Source organism: Pogoniulus pusillus, chromosome Z (genome assembly GCF_015220805.1).
Source record: "Pogoniulus pusillus isolate bPogPus1 chromosome Z, bPogPus1.pri, whole genome shotgun sequence".
NCBI lineage: Eukaryota > Metazoa > Chordata > Aves > Piciformes > Lybiidae > Pogoniulus > Pogoniulus pusillus.
Genome location: NC_087309.1, coordinates 91,113,040 through 91,133,169, shown reverse-complemented (window position 1 = coordinate 91,133,169; position 20,130 = coordinate 91,113,040). Strand labels below are relative to the sequence as shown.

General features: G+C 42.2%; 1 protein-coding gene across 1 annotated transcript in view; it reads right to left on the bottom strand.

The window, feature by feature from the left end:
- Positions 1-20,130, bottom strand: part of CAMK4 (calcium/calmodulin dependent protein kinase IV) — a 202,829-nt gene that overhangs the window by 10,293 nt on the left and 172,406 nt on the right. Inside the window, exons 8-9 of the mRNA XM_064140726.1 lie at positions 17,672-17,746; positions 11,425-11,500 (exon numbers count right to left, since the gene is read on the bottom strand). Of these exons, the coding sequence (XP_063996796.1) occupies positions 11,425-11,500; positions 17,672-17,746 (151 nt within the window). The remainder of the gene's footprint in view (positions 1-11,424; positions 11,501-17,671; positions 17,747-20,130) is intronic.

Sequence of the window (20,130 nt, the reverse complement as noted above, 5' to 3'; positions counted from 1 at the left end):
CAACTGGATGTCACACATCCATGACTGGATGTCACATTAAGCTTCTTGAGATTCTTGTGGTGCAATACACTGCTTGCCCTCTACGGGGACTCAAAAGGCACCTTTCTGCTAAGGCAGAAGGCACAATTACAGAGTAAACAGAAACAAAGCAAAGAGCTTTAATTACAAAGCGGCTTTCTAGAATATTTACTCACAAATTAGTACCTTTGAAATCTTTCTGGGGCTGCATTTTAGCCCAGAAAATACCCTAAACACTTGGAGTGGTGCTGTCATCAGTATGGCAACCATTGGAAGCTTTCAGTGTTTCCTGAGGACTCTGGCAGGACGCTGGGACTTGCACGGTCTTAGTCTGTTCTCAGGCAGATGATGTCCATCGAGGGATCCAGACTTGAAACAGAGGTTCACAGGTGTGCAGGTGGACATGATGTCTCACTGCTTGGCAGTAACCTGCTCTCTCTCACCACAGAAACTGTGGTGAGGTCTATGTAAGCAGGCACTAAGGCTGGGAGTGACTTACTCGCTTTCAATAGCTATAACTGCTAGTTGCAGTAATGCATCTTGCTTGGGGGCATTTGGCTCTCCTGGTCTTAACCCTTCTGCATAGTCTAGGCTGTTGCTACCTGCCAGCAGGGTTGTTCATGCTAAGGCTGGCCAGTTTTGCACAGCTTTTGGCTTTGATTTATTGCTTACAGTGTGGGTATTATACTTCTCCTTGGTAAACTGAGATGTGGCAAAGTTTCCAGGTAGGCAAGCTTGAAGTATCAAAGCTTGATATAGCAACAAGACTGGGTATTAAGCAGCAAGGATTCCTGGTCCCCAAGGTGGCAATGCAAGGCTTGGCAAGGCAAAGAAAGGCAAGGCATGGTCTAGCAAGATGAGGCATGCATGGTGAGGTGAGGCATGGTGAGTTGTTTACAACCTCTGGCCTACTTTTACCATTATCCTGAGCCTTAATTGCTCCAGTGGACAACTGAGAATAACCAATCAGAATGGCACTTAGCCAGAACTAACCACATTAGATGAAGCCAGGGGCTTGCTTTACCCAAATTTGGTGAAACATGGGTTTATGCATGAGGCAGGCGCAAGCCAAGTGTATGTACCTTGTTTATCACAGGGTGCAAAAAGAAGCAAAACAAGTCTGGGCAAGCCCTGATCCTTAGACTCAGTGGCTCCAGGCTCAATCTTCTCGCTCTGGAAGAAGGAGGGAGAGTGGAGGACCATACCTGGACACATATTGCTCCTATTTTTGGCCATGACAAGCCTACAAGATTAATGCATTTGTTACTGTAGATGTATCTTTCTGGTCTCAGTTTCTAATACAGCAGTGTAAGGAATTAAGTTTGTCTCCCTCTAATTGCCTCAGCATTGTTTGCCTTCCCAAGGTGTTTCACATGATAGTCCCAGAGGACCACAAGCTCTGTGCTGATGCTGGGTCTCACTGCAAACAGGACTGTAGCCAAAATAGCACATCGTTATGTTTGCCTTCATACCATTGTCTCAGAAGGAACTCTGTTTATTTAGAAGTCCACAATCTCTGTGTTGATAACTAGTGGATTCTAGGACTCACTGAGGTGAGTTTTTGTGGTCCTTCACATGGACAGGACTCCCAAAAGATGACTGTCATAGCAATTTCTGAAGGTGTTTTCACACCATCACCACAAACTCAGTGAAATAGCAGCTGATAACCAGAGAAGGCCACAAGTTCCGCTCTCAGGAATGTTATCGGGACTGGCACAGATAGTTAACTACGGGACCAGTGCTGACACCAGTCAAATGTGTTCAACTGAATGGGACAGTATGACTATCTATGGGAATGAAAAAAAGTATAAATCCCCAGAGGCAACGGGGAGAGTTTGAAGCTTCCCCACTGATCAAGACCTTCAAGATCAGTGAGATATCATCTGGATCCAAGGTGGTAATTATCTTTTTGCTTTACTACCCCTTGCTTACTTCTTCCTTCTTTTCTATATTTCTAACTTTTCCTTCTGCATATATAAGCAAAACAAACTTAAGTGTTTTTCCCAAACCAACTACTTCATTCCTTTTTGGTTTCATTTGGGGAATCCATAAAAGAAACATCCCTTCTGCAAAAGCAGATTGAGACAATCAGAAATGTTGATCTGACAAAGCTTTATTCTTAACGGAGTTTTAAATTTGAAATATAATTAAAGCTAAGTGGAAGAGATGTCCAAGTGGATTTGACTTAGCACCTTTTTTACTCATCTTCTTCCTGTAGGTCAAATCAGATTTCAAGAGAAACAGAAGGACTCTGAAGAGGGCTATCTGTACTAGAGGTGTCCTACTCAGTGCAGGAGCTCAAACACTTGTGTTTACACCAGTGCAAAGATTTAGCATGCCTTGGGAGCACTTCCTGGATGTCTCCATATATTGACATAGAAATTTGCTGGGTGTTCTCACTTGGAAACTGTCTAGACGTGAAAGCAAGTAATCCTTAAGGAAGACTCTTAGGTTTGAGTACAACACCTGTCCCCCTGGGGGAATACAAAGTGAAGAAGGATAATAACAGGCAGATGCTGACCTTGGTTCCCACCAACTGTTGGCTAACTCATGTGAGAAGGAATAGATAATGGACACCTCATTAATTAGGAAAACAAGGCATGGTCTGTGCTGATGGAGTGGGTTGCCCTTGACTAATTATGCTAATGTGTAGGCATGTGCTTTGTGCCCTGAGGGTATATACTGAGAGCCGAAACAATCAATAAATGTCTCTGGCATAATTCACATTGAATCGTCTGGAGTCGATGTGGCATCGTCTTGATCACATTGATCTGTGGGGCCCTGACCACATTTCCCATGGCAAGCTAATCAGGTTTCTTCAACATCCCTCGATTGTTGAAAAGCTAGTCAAGCATGTGGCTTAGCCTAGATATCTTTATAAAGGCACAGCAAAAGGCACACATCCAACCTCAGGGACAACCCTGCTGGCAAATTTCCTGTCTCTCTTTGCCACACAAGTACTAGTAGATCTGATGAGAAATGATTATCTAACAGATAATATATGAGATGTGGTCATCTATACCCTTGAATGAGACCTTGTGTAATGGTTTGGGTATTACCCACTCTCCTACTCTTACAAAATCATGCTGAGGTGGTTTGGGTGTACCCCCCACACACACACTTTAGAAGCACCAAGCTAGACTCAGTCAGACTCTGGGAATATAAATGAAGCTATTTATTTACAGCTAGCACAATATGCAAGCAGATATTCACAGTATATACAGTTGTATACAGAAATATACAAGGTAAAAGCAATACAGAAACACAACTCCCCTCCCAGAAACCTGAGTCCCCAGGAGGGGCTCTCAACCACCCCTGCACCTTCCCCCTGCACCTCTCAACCTTACCCCAATCCTGAGAAAGAATAGAGGTTCAGCCAAGAGGTTAAGAAGCAAAGTTAGTGGAAGGTGAGGTTAGGGATCTGTATCTCAGTCCGAAGCCAGAAGCAGAGTGAGGAAAATGGCAAAAGTGTTATCTAATATTTTCTTTCTTGTTCCCATACAACTCAGTGAGACTGTGAGGGGAGTTGACATCACTATTGTTTTCCTTTCACAGCCTATAATCTACTTTTTCTCACCAAAACATTCTACCCTGCTTCAAACTAGCACAATCCACCCCGTCTACTTTACTCAGAATTTTGCTGAGATCTATCAGATGTAATCTAAACCAATATTTACACTAATGAATATTACACATTCAGTTCACACTTCATTCAAGCTATTTCAGATGTAGGTGGTTCAAAAGCTCAGAACAGTTTGTCTCCTCACAGATGAGACGAGAACAGGGACTCCCAGGTGACGTTGGGTTTGTGCTCATGTACTGTAGATTCTCTCATAGATTCTTTCATTGTTGGACACTGATGGTACCTAGAACAGAAAACTCCTAACAGCTTGTATTATACACTCTGAATTTAAACTCTCTCAGCTAAGGTTAGATTTCTCTGTGGAATACACTGGATTTCACCATTCTCCTGCATTACCCAGTAGGCATGACCAGGACCTTCAGCAGATACGCCCCCTCGGACAGGTTTCCCTTCGCCCGAAGGACAAAATACCCAAACAGTTTACCCTAACAGATTCTTTTCATGTACAGCAGGAACTTTATCACCGTCTACTGTTTGGACCAAATCTGATTGTGCAGGTCCTGCTCTGTTTACTGAACCTCTCCTATTTACCAACCAGGTAGCTTGTGATAAATGTTTGTCCCAGTTTTACAGAGATCCACCCCCCATGGCTTTTAGGGTGGTTTTCAGCAGACCATTGTAGCCTACAATCTTCCCTGAGTCTGGTGCATTGTAGGGTATGTGATAGATCCATTCAATACCATGCTCTTTGGCCCAGTTTTTCACAAGATTGTTCTTGAAATGAGTGCCATTGTCTGACTCGATTCTCTCTGGAGTTCCATGTCTCCACATGATTTGTCTTTCCAAGCCAAGAATGGTATTACGTGCAGCAGCATGTGGAACTGGATAGGTTTCCAGCCATCTGATGCTGGCCTCTAGCATCGTTAGCACATACTGCTTGCCAGAAGGAGATCGAGGTAAAGTGATGTAGTCAATCTGCCAGACTTCTCCACACTTGTACTTTGACCACCACTCACCATACCGTAAGGGCTTAATTTGCTTAGCCTGCTTAATAGCAACACAAATGTCATAGTCATCGATGACTTGGATGATAGCATCCATGGACAAGTCAATTGACCTATCACATGCCCAACGATATGTTGCATCTCTGCCTTGATGTCCAGATGAATCATGGGCTCACCTAGCTAGGCACAGTTCACCTCGGTGTTTCCAAACAAGGTCAAGATCAGAGTTGGAATCAACTTGAGAAATCTTAGCAGTTTGGTCTGCCTGCTGGTTATGTTGGTTTTCCTCAGTGGCTCTATTCTTAGGCATGTGTGCATCTACGTGCCGCACCTTCACTGGAATTCTCTCCAGCCTTGCATCAATGTCTTGCCATAGATCAGCACACCAAACAGGCTTTCCTTTCCTCTGCCAGCCATTCTTTTTCTAGTCCTTTAGCCAACCCCATAGAACATTGGCTACCATCCATGAGTCGGTGTAGAGGTAAAGAATAGGCCAATTTTCACGTTCAGCCACATCAAGAGCAAGTTGGACAGCTTTCATCTCAAGTTGCATCTGTGACATGATCAGTACTGAACCTTTGCCTTTGAACATCCAGTATAGAACTGGCAGTCTAGGAGCTAAAAGCAATTGTGACTCAGTTCCAATCACTTCAGAAGCTGCTTTCACTCCTTCATAAGCTGCTAGAATATCTTTCTCTGTTGCGATGTAATTTTTCTCTGAACCTCTGTACGCACATCCCCAGAAACCAAGAGGACGACCACGTGTTTCGTTTGGAGCTCTCTGCCAATGGCTCCAAGTTGGACCATTGTCACTGGCAGCCGTGTACAGAATGTTCTTACTGTCCGGACCAGATCAAACAGGTCCCAAGCCCACCGCATGGACTGCTTCTCGCTTGATTTCATCAAAGGCTGCTTGTAGCTCAGGTCCCAAACCGGAATTATTTCTCTTACAAGTCACATCATGAAGAGGTTTGACAATCTGACTGAAACCAGGAATGTGTAGTCTCCAAAATCCCACTGCACCCAAGAAAGATAGAGTGTCCTTCTTATTGGTGGGTACTGCCATGGTAGAGACTTTGTTGATCACATCCTGTGGAATGTGACAGCGACCATCCTGCCACCGCACTCCCAGAAACTGAATTTCTCTGGCAGGTCCTTTGACCTTGTCTCTCTTAATGGCAAAACCTCCTTGCAACAGAATGTCAATGATTTTGTTACCTTTCTCGAAGACTTCCTCAGCAGTTTGGCCCCACACAATGATGTCGTCGATGAATTGGATGTGCTCTGGAGCTTTACCTTTCTCCAGTGCATTGTGGATGACTGAGTGACAGATGGTTGAGCTGTGTTTCCACCCCTGAGGCAAACAGTTGTACTGGTACTGGATTCCTCTCCAGGTGAATGCAAACTGAGGCCTGCACTCCTTTGCTATGGGAAGAGAGAAGAAAGCATTAGCAATGTCGGTGGTAGCATACCATTTAGCCTCCTTCGATTCCAGCTCATACTGGAGTTCCAGCATGTCCGACACAGCTGTGCTCATGAGTGGCGTCACCTCGTTGAGGGCATGAAAAATCAACTGTCAGTCTCCAGTTGCCATTAGGCTTGTGCACAGGCCAGATGGTACTGTTGAAAGGTGAATGAGCTTTCTCGATGACAACCTGACTCTCCAGTTGACCAATCAGCTGATGAATGGGCAACAAAGAGTCACGGTTAGTTCTGTACTGTCTATGATGAACAGTTTGAGTAGCAATTGGCACTTCCAGATCCTCTATATCATGATGTCCCACAAATGCAGATTCATCTGCAAGTTCAGGTCTAATGGGCAATTTCAATTTATCATCCTCAGTCTCTACAGATGCTATTCCAAAAGCCCATTTGTGACCCTTAGGATCTTTGAAACAACCTTGTCTCAAAAAGTCAATTCCCAGAATGCAAGGTGCATCAGGACCAGTTACAATAGTATGTTTCTTCCACTCTTTACCCGTTAAACTGATCTCAGCCTGTATCTTAGTTAACTCTTGAGATCCACCAGTGATTCCAAAAACAGATATGGACTCTGTCCCTTTGCAATTGGATGGCAATAAAGCACACTGAGCACCTGTGTCAACTAAAGCCCTGTATTTCCAAACTTTTGAACTGCCAGGACACCTCATGAATGCATTCTAATAGATTCGGTTTTCTCCACTATCCCTTTCCTCCTGCTGGCTGGAGGCAGGGCACCCCTAATGCTGAACATGGCTTGTGGGGTGTACATAATGATTGGTGTTGTTGTGAGGGAAATTGCAATTGTTGGAATAATTGCAGTTGCTCTGGTTAGCTGAAGAAGTGACAGCTACTTTTCTGTCATTGTTGCCTCTGTTTCTGCCACTCTGCAGTTCCCTGACTCTCTTTGAAAGAACTGAAGATGGTTTACCATCCCACTTGTTCATGTTCTCACCGTACTTGTCATGCAGAATTATCCACAGTGACGCATGAGATTGTTGATGTCTAGGTGGAATTTGTCTCCTCCTGGGCTGGAATTGCCTTGCAGGAGGTGGGCATCTGTTCCTGATGGCAGAAACATGCACCCATTCAGATGATGCAGGAATGGTATCCTTTACCAGATTGGAAATGTTTATGAGATCCTCCTTCAGTTCTTTCATGCTGTTCCTAATGCCATTCTCAATGCTATCCTTAATGCTATCTTTGGTGCCATCCTTTATCTCTGTACCCAGAGTATTTATGGCACAGTTTATGGCAAAATGTGACAAGCTGTCCTCTATCTGCCTGAGCTGGTCAGTGAATTCACCAACAGTGAAAGACCTTCCATTATCACTCCTTGATAGAAACTTGCTAGCCAAGATCTTAGCATAGGATGAAGGAGCAAGCTTAAAAAGCTTCTTCATGAGACCTGTTCCAAGAGGAATGTCATCAGGCTCATGTGTGCCATGATCTCCATAAAGCACTTCCTTCACAGCAAACTCCTTCAGAAGCTTAATTCCCTGCTCAAGGGTGTTCCACTTCTTGGCAGCCCATGGCAGATCATCTTGGGAAGGATATCTCATAGCCACAGCCAACAGAAGGCGTGTCCACAAGCTAACCCTACCAAGAGGACTTGCTAGGTATTTGCCCTCTCCACTCTCCTTAGTGAGTGGTCCCAACTGCTTGGCAGACTTGTCTCCTACCTGCAGGGCATTAGCACCAATGCTACGGCATCTCACTAGCCAGCTCAGGATTGGTTCACCTGATTCCCTTGAGTATTCCTTCCTAACTTCCCTGACCTCTCTGAGAGGATCGCTGGAACCCTGGATGTCATCCTCCTCCTCTTCCCCTTGCTGTTCTGGTTGTCCCTGGCCTAGAAACAGAACCTTCCTCTTAGCACTCTTAAACTCATCAGAACCATCCTCTTTCTTGTCAGCCAACCTCATAGAGCTCTTCTCATTTGAGTACTGGGATCTCAGCATGTTTGCTAGGTCCCAAAGACTAAATACCTCCTCTTCCTCCTCTTGCTCACCAGAGGTCCCCTCTCTTACATCTTCCTTTGAATCACACTTTGTCAAAAACTCTGTCTTGGCTTTTGCCTTAGCAGGTGCCAGCACGGCCTATGCAGCAACAGACTTTGACGTGTCTACCAGAGGGTTTCAATCATTGGGGGTCTGGCCTGAGGTCTGTGAGTTCAGATCTGCCTTAGAATTAACAGCTTTCTGGTCTGATGATTGGGGATTCAAACTGGCTGAGATGGTGTTATTAGTATTATTATTAGTGGCATTATTTGCCTGTGCTCCTGGGATGCCTGCCAATCCTGGTTTGTTATCATTGTTGTTAGGATCATTGGCAGTTTTCTCAGAATCTGAAGAGGGAGGTGTAATGCTGACTGTCCCTGGCTGTGCCCCTGAATTTTGCTGGGAAGGAAATTGTTGTTGAGACACTGTCCCATTTGGCTTTGAGACAGAGACTTTCCTAGTTTTTAAAGGCACTGCATTCGAATTTGTTACACATAATGCCAGAATCAATATGAAAATCGAAACAACAGGTCATAAATTGACACACACCAGACCTGCCACCATCTGCTTTGAGTAAAAGTCTTTACAAGGGTCTGGCATCTCAGTTCTGGGTTGAATCACCCTCATCAGTGCTCTAGATAAGGCAGTGTTTTGATTGCTTGTAAAATTATTGGCAAAAACCCCTGTAACGTTGCTGGTAAGATTTTCAGTGACATTAAAACCAGCATACCCAAGAATATGATCACCCCAGGACCAGAAAATGGTTGTGACTTTAGCTTTAGCCTTCGTATAAGCTACATTAAGAAAGTAATAAACAACTTGAGCTTTGATCCAATTGAATGCAAGAAAACAGAAAATAGGCCACACAATAGCCCCCACCAAGTAAAATAGATGCTTTATTAGCTTCACTCTGATTCCCAGAGTTAATTAACAGTCACTCAAATGAATTTGCCCCACGTTAGGTGCCAAAATAAAAATATGAGGTGGTTTGGGTGTTCCCCGCCCCCCCTCACACACTTTAGAAGCACCTAGCTAGACTCAGTCGGGCTCTGGGAATATAAATGAAGCTATTTATTTACAGCTAGCACAATATACAAGCAGATATTCACAGTATATACAGTTGTATACAGAAATATACAAGGTAAAAGCAGTACAGAAACACAACTCCCCTCCCAGAAACCTGAGTCCCCAGGAGGGGCTCTCAACCACCCCTGTACCTTCCCCCTGCCCCTCTCAACCTTACCCCAGTCCTAAGGAAGAATAGAGGTTCAGCCAAGAGGTTAAGAAGCAAAGTTAGTGGAAGGTGAGGTTAGGGAGCTGTATCTCAGTCCGAAGCCAGAAGCACATTGAGGAAAATGGCAAAAGTGTTATCTAATGTTTTTCTTTCTTGTTCCCATACATCTCAGTGAGACTGTGAGGGGAGTTGACATCACTATTGTTTTCCTTTCACAGCCTATAATCTACTTTTTCTCACCAAAACATTCTACCCTGCTTCAAACCAGCACACATGCTGACTAGACTCAGACGAGCTGGAAATTAGAATGAAGCTTTATATTTACAGCTTAGCACAATATAAAAGCAAATATTTTCAATATAAACAGCTATATGCAGAAATATACAAGTTAAAAAGTAATACAGAAACACAACACCCCTCCCAGAAAATAGAGTCCAAAGGAGGGGCTCCCAACCACCCTTCCACCTCCTTTCCACCCCTCTACCTTATCCCAGACTTTGCCTGACATTCAAGGTGTGTTTGGAGAATAGGCATGAGGTGGGGGTAGGAAGCAGATGAATGAGTTACACAGACAGCAGGTTAGAGAGAGAAGGGAGGCAGCCAAAGCCAGAGAGCAACTCTGTTATCTATGTTCTTGTTTTTATATGTCTCAGCAAGCCTATGAGTGAAGTACACATCACCATTGTTTCCTTTTCACAGCCTATAATCTAATTCCTCTCACTAAAATATATCAGCTAGGCTTAACTAGCACACCTTGAGGCAAAGATTCTCATTTTAAGAGGAGCAAATAACAAAATGACAAACAGGAATGTTGTTGCTTGTTTTTCACAGGCACCCAAAAAAAGAGCTATGCCTTATCTGAAGCTTGTACAGAACAAAAGATGTTTTCTGGTATCACTCTGGTATCAGAGTGTCTATATATCACAGAATGAACCAGGCTGGGAAAGACCTCTAGGATCATCCTTAGAAGTATTTTTAGTAAAACCCCAGAAAACATAATTCTTTATTTGAAAAGGGCATAAAGGAAGTAATCATATTATTACACATTGTATTTTATGGACACAGTTGATGAGTCCTAGTAGGGGAATGAAAATGGTCCAGATGTATAAAATCCCCCATATCTTTAATATGTATGTGCAAAACCCCATTTTCTTCCTGTAGAAGTCATCCTGCTAATATCATATACAACTATACAAGTCAGCTGAGCATTATTGTTGCCAGGGGAATAAATGAAGTTATTTTTTCTCCCACAGAGAGAAGTGTCAATGTATCGGATAATAATTTTCCCTTCTCAATAATTTTATTTTGACAGAATCTATCAATAAAATAAAACAATTACATCGAATTACCAATTGAATTAGGAGTAGCCATAATAAAATACAGACAAATTTGCCTACCTTTAGATACAACTGTTTGAAAATTTTGGTCTATAGTTGCAACTGTTAAAAAAATTATATATATCCAGCATCACTCACAGCCCTCTGTCAACAGTGTTCCTGGTTGTCTTGTAAAAAGTAGAACATTTCAACATTAATTATTTAACCCATTGGAATGATTTACAGTCTCAGAGTCCACACAGTCCTCCTGGCTGTTCCTGTCCTTTTGGCTGAGATGTTGTGAGACAACAACACTGATGCTCCAGCCAAAGCTGTAGCAGCATCTGTGGCTGACTGAGAGGGGGCATCTGCATTTGGGAACAATGACAGGATGCGTGAAGCTTCTCCTTGCCCCATCTCCAACTGAGAAGTTGTGTAGGGTCATGGTATATCTTACTGTTTCTGTGAATAAGAAAAATAATCACACTACACTTTCCGAGACTCCTATATTTGTATTTTTACTTTCAGTAAATTTGCTGCTATTTGTTCACATTAATAGCATGATTCCATGTAGACTTTGCTGCTGTGCAGGAAGCAGAGTTAAATTTATAAAACGTATCATCTCTGTGCTTATAATCACACTACTCTAGGATTTTACTTGCTTAAACAAGACCAGGAAAATCATAATTAAAGTTCAGGATCTGGTGCTTTCCAACATCACAGCTCATAATGTTATAAAAACATGCAGATTCTCACAAATTAAGCACTTTACAGCACCACCTGCACTTACAGGATGTAGGTGATAATCCCCAGAGACCACATGTCCACCTCAGGGCCATAGGCACATCCCCGTAGTATCTCTGGTGCTGTAGATGACAAGATATTTGTCAGTAAGATGAAAATTGAATGAAGAAGTAATAGCGAACATTAACTGTGTATAAAGCAACCGAAGTCAAGTCCAAGCACAGAAAGAACAAAATCGAAAGTGGACTCTGTTTTCAAATTGTTTTTTAGCTTTGTGAAAGGAATGACAGAAAGCTAAAGCAGCACTGGGGCTGCAATGTGACAACAGAGACAGTATTTTTACTGTAGTATTTTAGTATTTTACTTATTTACTAGATACCCTAATTGGGCTTTATTTCTGGTATTCTCTTTTACTTGTATGTAAAGACAAGACCATTTCAGGAAATTTGTTTTGCTGCATTGCAGAGCAGGCAGTAAGGCTCAGCAGTCTCAGGGTACTTTTTCTCTGCAGCAATACAGAGGAGTTACTCTCTGACCAAGTATCTTGTCGGATACAACTTGAGGAAAGTTGAGTAGGCTGCTCCATCACTCAGACAGTATTCATTGTTCCTGTGTGTGTGACTAAAAATGTGCAGTTATGCACTCAAACTCTGATGTTCCCACCTCAAGCATCACTGGATCTTGCAACCACCCCAGGGTTTGTAGCCCTATGTGCCCTTGAAGTTTGCCTCCAACTGGGCAAACCTCCTTGGGCAAAGCTTCTGAGGTAGCAGAATAAAAATGCCCTGTTTCCAGAGGAGGGAAGGGAAATGCTTGATACAGAGGGAGGATAGACCCTTCCTTCCCTTGCCTTTTGGCCATAGATAAAAATATCCAACTAATTTGGAAAAAAATAATTGAAAAGACACTGCAAAATCACATATCCACATATCAGTAGCCCTTCTTCTCAGCAACTATTATATCTGTATTAATATCCATCAAATATACAGGATGATGGCACAATCCTTTATCCCAATATCTCTACAATGCATGTGGGATGGTTATCACATTTGTGGAGCACAGTGGACTTGCTGCATCTACACACAACATTGCAGCACATACACACCTCTTCAGTTTTCTGTGTTACACCTTTACAGTCATGAGCAGCAAAATCAAGATGGACTAGGTCTTCCTGAAATGTATGGCAACTCTCTGATGAGGCTGAATCTTTGGGTGGCTGTCTGGACCGACTCAGGCTGCCAGTATTCTCCTGCTTTGCTTCCAGCCTGTGTGAGGTCTCCGTTGAGGAGCTAGCTCTTTCAAATAATATGCTGCAACATCCCAGGGAAGCAAGGCCACCCTAAGCATAATTTTAATCAGAGTATACACAACTCCTTAATAGCCTGTAGACAGCTGGCTCAGATTTCCTCAGCTTACTTGAAGATAATGCAGGGGATATAGCAAGTATTTTTTACAAAGCATTAATGTATTTGGTAAAGGAGATTAATCACTCCTACAGCTAGCAGCTGGACAAATGCTTGCCTGCCAAAGCAGACTTTCTTTGCCTCCATATTCTTCTGCCAGGTAAACTAATGAGGAGAGAAGGGCTGCTTTTAAGAAGAGACACTACATCTTAACTGATTTTAATTTGAGTCAGATCTTCAGCTAACAGCACAGCCTACAGGCAAAGAAGCCAGGGAACTCAGAGAGAAAGATGGAGACCAAAGGGAGGGGTTCTGAAGTAAATGGCCAATATGCTTTATTTTCTAGAGAACAGAATATTTCTTGGGATGCCTTCTTACTCCATTGTTTTCTCTTTCTTCTCAGAATTGTAAAATGATCACAAAGGAGACCAAAGATTTATTCATACATATCTGCTTTGTTATTGGAACTTTGATTATGCAATTATACATCTTGTAAATATAATTTTTAGCTATACTTAGAAGGTTGCTTTTGGTGAATACATGTGACAGATGCATTGCCATGAGTTTGCATGTTGACTGTAACAGACTGATCATGAATCACTGCTCTATACCAGCTTGGTTTTATGTGCTATTGTCAGAAATCATGTATGTTTTTCTTGTTAAGTTCCTCAAAAGCACAAAATCACAAGAAGTTAAGTTCTTTGTGACTATCTTCTTGCTTTCAGTCCTCTGTATCCCTTTTTACATTCCATAAATTATAGATTGGTAGATCTCGAGGGTAAAGTATCCAGACTCCAGTAAGTAATTTTTTTTTCTGTGTACACTCTGAAGAAGATACTGATAGCTGGGTGGGCAGGTTTTGGCATCTTATGACTATCAATTATTCATAGTTTAATTTTGCACTGTTCCTCCTGGATTTCCTCCACTTCCAGAAAGTAATGTTTGGATATTTTCCAGGCACAAGGCATTCTGCATGGTCAGTTAATCCCAATTGTAAAACAAGGATTGCAGGTCCATTTCTGTAGGCACAAAGCTCCCTCCCTCTCAGCACAACACTAACCATCAACTCACCCCACTAAGTCATCCCTGCATTGAGAAAACTTCTATCAGTGTTAGTGTTAGCCTATTCTCATAGTATAAAGACAGGCACATAAATGGCTGAGTATTAACTATAATATTTTGTCATTTACAGTCACATAGCTAATACAGAAGTACAGGTCTATGAAACATACTTGGCACCTGTGTGTCCTTGGCAAAGAATGTCACATAAGGTAATGGCTATGTCATCTGGGTCACAACAACTCCATGGTAAGCTACAGACTTGGGAAAGAAAGCTGCAACTCAGAGAGGGATCAGGACTGATATTGGTTGATAGTCAATTAACTATGAGCCAGCAGTATGTCCAGGTGGCCAAGAAAGCCAATGACATTATGGCTTGTATTAGAAACACAGCAGGAACTGGGAGATGATCACCACACTGTACTTAGCACTGGTAAGGCCACACATTGAGTAGTGATATTGCTTCTGGGCCTCTCACTGCAAGGACACTGAGGTTCTGGAGTATGTTCAGAGAAGGGCAGTGAGGCTTGTGAAGGGCCTGGTGCACAAGGCTGATGAAGAGCATCTGAGGGAGCTGGGGTTGTTCAGCCTGGAGAAGAGAAGGCTGAGGGGAGACTTCATCACTCTGTACAACTACCTGAAAGGAGGTTAGAGCAAGGAGAGGACTTCTCCTTGATGACAAGTGACAGGACTAGAGTGTCCTGGATACTCCAAATTCCTCTCTTCTCCCTCTCACTCCATGGGAGAAGAAAGGCATGAAAACCTCCTTCCCCTCCCCTGCCCTGCAGGCTTGAAGGAGGGCAGCAAAATGTCCTTTTGCTGAATGTGGGCTGACTCATGTAGATACCCATGCTGAAATTGTGCTGGTGATTGACTGTGTTTTTGTGCCCAGTATAAACAGTAAATGGACACTTTGTCTAGAAAAGGGATAAATAAAGCAAGGGTTCCCACCCAACTATCTGATAGTTCCCATCTTGAAAGAGCTTCTGCCTTAACAGAGTGCCTGGCTGGATAGGCTCCTGCCGTGCCTGGACCGTCCCTGCTTTTGGACAGCTCACCCCATTTCTGCACCCTTGTGTGCAAACCACCAGGCTTGTGAAGTCTGGAGTCCTCTGAGAGTCACTGATGGACCTTCCCCTCTCAGACCCTATCAGTGGCCAACTTCCTGGCTGCCTTCTGGAGACTGGGGGGACTTCAGCAGGTTTTGGCTCTTGCCTGCCATTGTGAGGGCAGCATCATCCCATGACCATCCCACTCAGGAAGAAGTGCTCAAGACATTTCTGAGTTTGGTGGCTCTGTGACTCATCTCAGACTTCTCTGGCATGGGTCCCATGAGTAAGCTTTTCCCTTCATCTTCTACTCAGCCTGATCGATAGTGGGGTAAAACTGTGTTTATAGCTTAGCCTTTTCCATTTCCTGACTTCCTAAATATCTAAATTTATCTATAATATCATTTTTTTGAAGATATTCCTGATCGAACTGAGTCTGCTAATAAACCAAACAGATTTTATGTATAGTTTTGGGGGTGCGGTTCTAGGAAAATAAAATAATTATATCTTCTATATTTCCTGACCTGGACACATTAATTCCTTGCCTCCATGACATAGAGGAAACAGTTTCAAGCTGTGCCAGGGGAGGTTCAGGCTGGATGCTAGGAAATATTTCTTCACAGAGAGGGTTATCAAATACTTCCATCCCTGGAGGTGTTTTAAACACTGTGCAGACCTGGCACTTGAGAAAATGGTTTAGGATTGACCCTAAACTGGATCAAAGGTTGGACTGGATGATCCTTGAGGTCTCTTCAAAGAAAACATTTTATGTGATTCTGTAATTGTGTGGTCATCTGTGTTACAACGCTACAGAATAATCTTTTGGTCTTTTCAAATATTCTTTTTCAATTGCTTCTGCAGTTATAAAAGCAGATGCAAAATCTTTAGTTTCCACATGCCTTGGCTTTTGGGAGTCCAGATAACTTTCTGTGTATGTCCAGGCACTAGGTACTCCTGTTCTACCAGTAAAGCTGTACACAAGACTGCAGAGTCTGACACATACACAGGATGTCCTGCTAAAATCTTCCAGGGAGTTAGAGGCTCGGTCCAGCTGCTGGATGCTCAGCTTCACATGGCTGAGACAGAACTCATCTGCAAGTAGGCCAGAGGATCTCTGCTGAGATGGAGCATCTGACAGTCCTGTGTCATTCCCTCCAGTCTGTGGAAGCTGCCACAGAAGAAAAGTCTGCTGTGTGTAGGAGGTGGCCAGGCTGGCCATGTCCTCATGGCACATATGCCTCCCTCTGCTACCCCAAAAAGTTCCATCCACAAGAGGGAATGGCAACTGGGGTTCATCAGCAACATGGTAATTTCTTTTTATCAAGATTAGCTGTATGTTTGCTTTTACACTGCTCTGGCAGGTGATGAGCTTGAATTCTGTTTTTAGAGTTTTGATTTTCTGTGGGCAGCTTTTAGTTATATCCTCTATGGATTATTAATATTTGACACACAGCATAGGTATGGCATTGTTTGACAGATGGTATCTGTATCGCAATTGTAGTGTGCACTCTCCACTTATTTTCTCCTCAATGTAATGGAGAAAACCCCCACATCCCTAATTATTTATGGACTGTTACCAGTACTATGTTTTTCCACCTGCATATCATAGCTTCATTATTGTATATGACATGCTTTTTCCTAAATGTGATTCTATGGAAAATTATTTTAATTTATCAGTGATAGTTGTCTTTCATTCAAATTAGATGCCTTACTTTACTGAAAGCTACAAGAAGAGACCAAAAAGTATGAACTATCTGTGTCTTTGGGGGAAAAAAACGAAGCATGTAATAACAGAACACATGAGACAAAACATATTTTCTAAACTGTGTGCACATCTTCCACAGTTAAACAACTAGAAATCTCCTTAGAAGTGGACAATTAAAAAATATAAACCAAACATTGTCAAGTATATAATCTAATTTCTAAATTGCTAAAGGAATCAAAATTATCATTCTTGTGTAATGAAGTGCGAAGATCACAAGTTAGGTGTTTTCTCTAAAGTCATCAAGACTCAGGCTTCTTGGAGATTGTGAATGCAGAGGCAAATTAATAATTTTGATAATAACAGTTCATGCCAACTTGCACTTTTTGGTAAAACCAAAGCAAACCTATGGTTTTGTATTCTATTTAGAAGATAAAAGATTAGTCAAAAGTGCCAAAGTACTTCTACAGCAGGAAGGGTAGCCTAGCTCTACACCAGTTATCTCAGTTGACAAGACCTGCCACAAAATGCTGCTTGATACTGCACATGTAATTTTGTTATACAGGTTTTACTCCAGCGTGAACCAGAATGGTCTGAGTCATGCCTGCCTTTAAAACTATGTATTTGCTGAAATGTTTTGAGTTTAGGAGATTAATTTATGGCCCCTCTCTAAGGATTAATTTTATTTCCTCTACATTAGGAAAAAAACCTTAAGCTAAATTCACTGTAAGCAATATTTAAATATTCATAATCACTGTAACACTATATACATTTTTAATGTTTTCCATTATGCCTTTCATAGTCCAGATCACTGATGATGCTTCTCCAGTATTATTTTAGTATTTCAGCATGTTTATGATGGCCAAACTTATTTCCATGCAAGTAGTGAAATTGCACCACAATGTATGTTTTGATTATTAAGCTTCAGTGCTAGAGAATATGAGTTTAGAAAAAAAAAATTGAATACAAATTCTAAATTTTAGTGGTTTATTTCTCCTTTTTAGGGATTTTTTGAATTGTTACTTTAGGAAGAAGCATTTCACAACCAAACTATATTGTTCACATAGTAAAACAACATACCACAATACCCTGGAGTCCCACAAACTGTCTTCATGGTCACCTGATCTTCCACAATCTTGGAAAGTCCGAAGTCAGCTGTTAAATTTATTTAAGAATATTAATTCTCTTCTTTGTAAAATCACTTTTAAAAAAAACCTACAAAACAAAACAAAACTCACTGCATATGTAAATAAAAGAGCATTTATACATTAAATGAACAGTAATGTCAATTTCAAAGATCAGCATCCCTTTAAAGAATCTACTGGGACTGCCATCCAGAAGAAAAATTTGTCTGCTCAACTCAGTGTTCCTGGTTCTTTCTTGATAGAAATATAGTTTGTATTTTATCCTGAAGAATACAGAAAGACAGTGTAATGGAATTCCTTTAAGGGAGTACAAGAAGTGACCTGGAAATGCATTTCAGGTGTATGTCCAGCACACTTTAAATAATCCAGTACAATTAACAGAACTATTTTAAGAATATTATGCACCAGTAACTTCTTTGATAAGAGTACACAGTCTCTGTGAGACAAAATTGCATCAGTTTTATGATGAAGGGCTTCTAGGATAATGGAGGTTGTGCCAGAGAAGTACTGATCATTAGTTTTGTAGTGCGTCCACCCTGAATTACTGATTGGATAGCAATAACTTTTGTGATGCTGATAGCAATAACTTTTGTGATGCTACACATTGTACTTGCGTGACTTATTTTTTTAGAAGATACAAACACAGAATTCATCAAAACTTTTCTAGTTTTCATTTTCAATTAAGTGATGACCAATCAGCTTGGCAGTTAGCCAACCTTACCATAATAGGCAAAAGCCACAGGCCTGGACCTCCCGAATATGGTGATAGCATGGGCCTAGCACCCGGTAAACATGAGCTGATCGCATGGGCTTACACAAACATGTTTACACAATCAGGCGCACTGGGCAGGCCAGACTTTATGGCACCAGATTTGTTATGCCCCTTTGTGTTCTCTTATGTATTTACCTCTGGTACAGGCAGGAAAACATGTCCAGACAAGGCAAGGCGTATATAAACCTATTTTCAGGCCTAGGGGCCCTCCACTACATACCACCCCCTGACCAATGGGCCACTAATGGAGGGCAATTGATTATCCCTCTGGGGACAAAGTATCTTGTGTGGATTATTTTGGGTATAAGCATGTCGCCTTTCTTGGCAGTGGAAGCCCTTTGTTACAATTTATCACCTATAGATTAGGTTGCCTGTATAAACACAGTGGGTTACACCTATGAACAATGAGTTTACATATTATATGCATCAAACAGCACTGTATACAACCATATTACTCTATGTAGAGTGTGGAAGAATTTCTCACCAGTTGAGGACATAAAGTCATAAACATGGGTAACTGGCGCTGAGAACGTCCTTGGTTCCCAGCGAGGCTAGGAAATCGAGATGTAAACAACTGAGCACCCCACACACAGCTGCAGTGGGCAGAGACTAGATAACCAAGGGGGCTGGAGTGGGTGGTCTGGAAGGCTGACCCTTAGAATGTTGTGATAAGTTAACCTATGCACACCTTACATGTAACTCTGGACCCTCTGACTGTAATGAATCTTAAGCTGAGCACGCCTCTTGCTAGAATGCATATAAGTCACTGTATCACGGAAATAAAGTGGATTTGACCATCTAACCATATTGGTGAATAAAGAGTCATCTTCCCATAGCGCTCCACCGAACGTGATTCCCAACAGTAGAGCATAACACAAAACATTGTGGAGCTTTATTGCACTGAGCCCAAATACCTGATACTCTTTATTAAATTCCCCCACCCCCTTGACTGGTGATGAGTATTAACTTTTGTGACACTGGGTCAAAAATATGCATGGAGCTTTTTAATTCTTATCCCCTAGATGAAGTTGGTTGCTGTCAGAGACAGCTATTCCTCAATATCAAATTGAGATTACATTTGTTCCCCTTTTCAGAGCAAATGGTGTGCCTTAATTGCAAATATCAACAGTGTCTGCACCTTCAATGTCCTTAGAGGCATTTGCTCTATCTCTTCTTCTAGAAACCCACAATGAAGCAGTTGCTGAACACAATATTCTTTTGGTGGGTCAAACCATTCAAAGTAACTCAGGAGCTCCTCACCGCTGACACTGCAACCTGGGCAGCTAGAAGGGCTGAGATATGGACAGCTGGGGTCACTGTCACTTGAGCAGTTAGGATCTCGTGTAAGAGCCCTTCTGGTGCGATGCCTTTCCTTGTCCCTCTGGTGGCACTGTCTTCCAGATTCAGAAGCCCTTGGGACAGGTCTTTGAAGCGTATCTTCCCTTCACCACACGGTTCTGCACTGCGGCTTTCTCTGTGCTGCTTATCACCTGTGCTCTCAGCTAAGGCTGAAGGTTTAGCAGGTTTCCGCTGTTTGATGCTCTCGGCTTCTTTCCTGGAATTTCCCTTTTGGATTACGTTGGGATGTTTCGCAGTTTTTACCTGCTTTCAGCTCAGGTTGG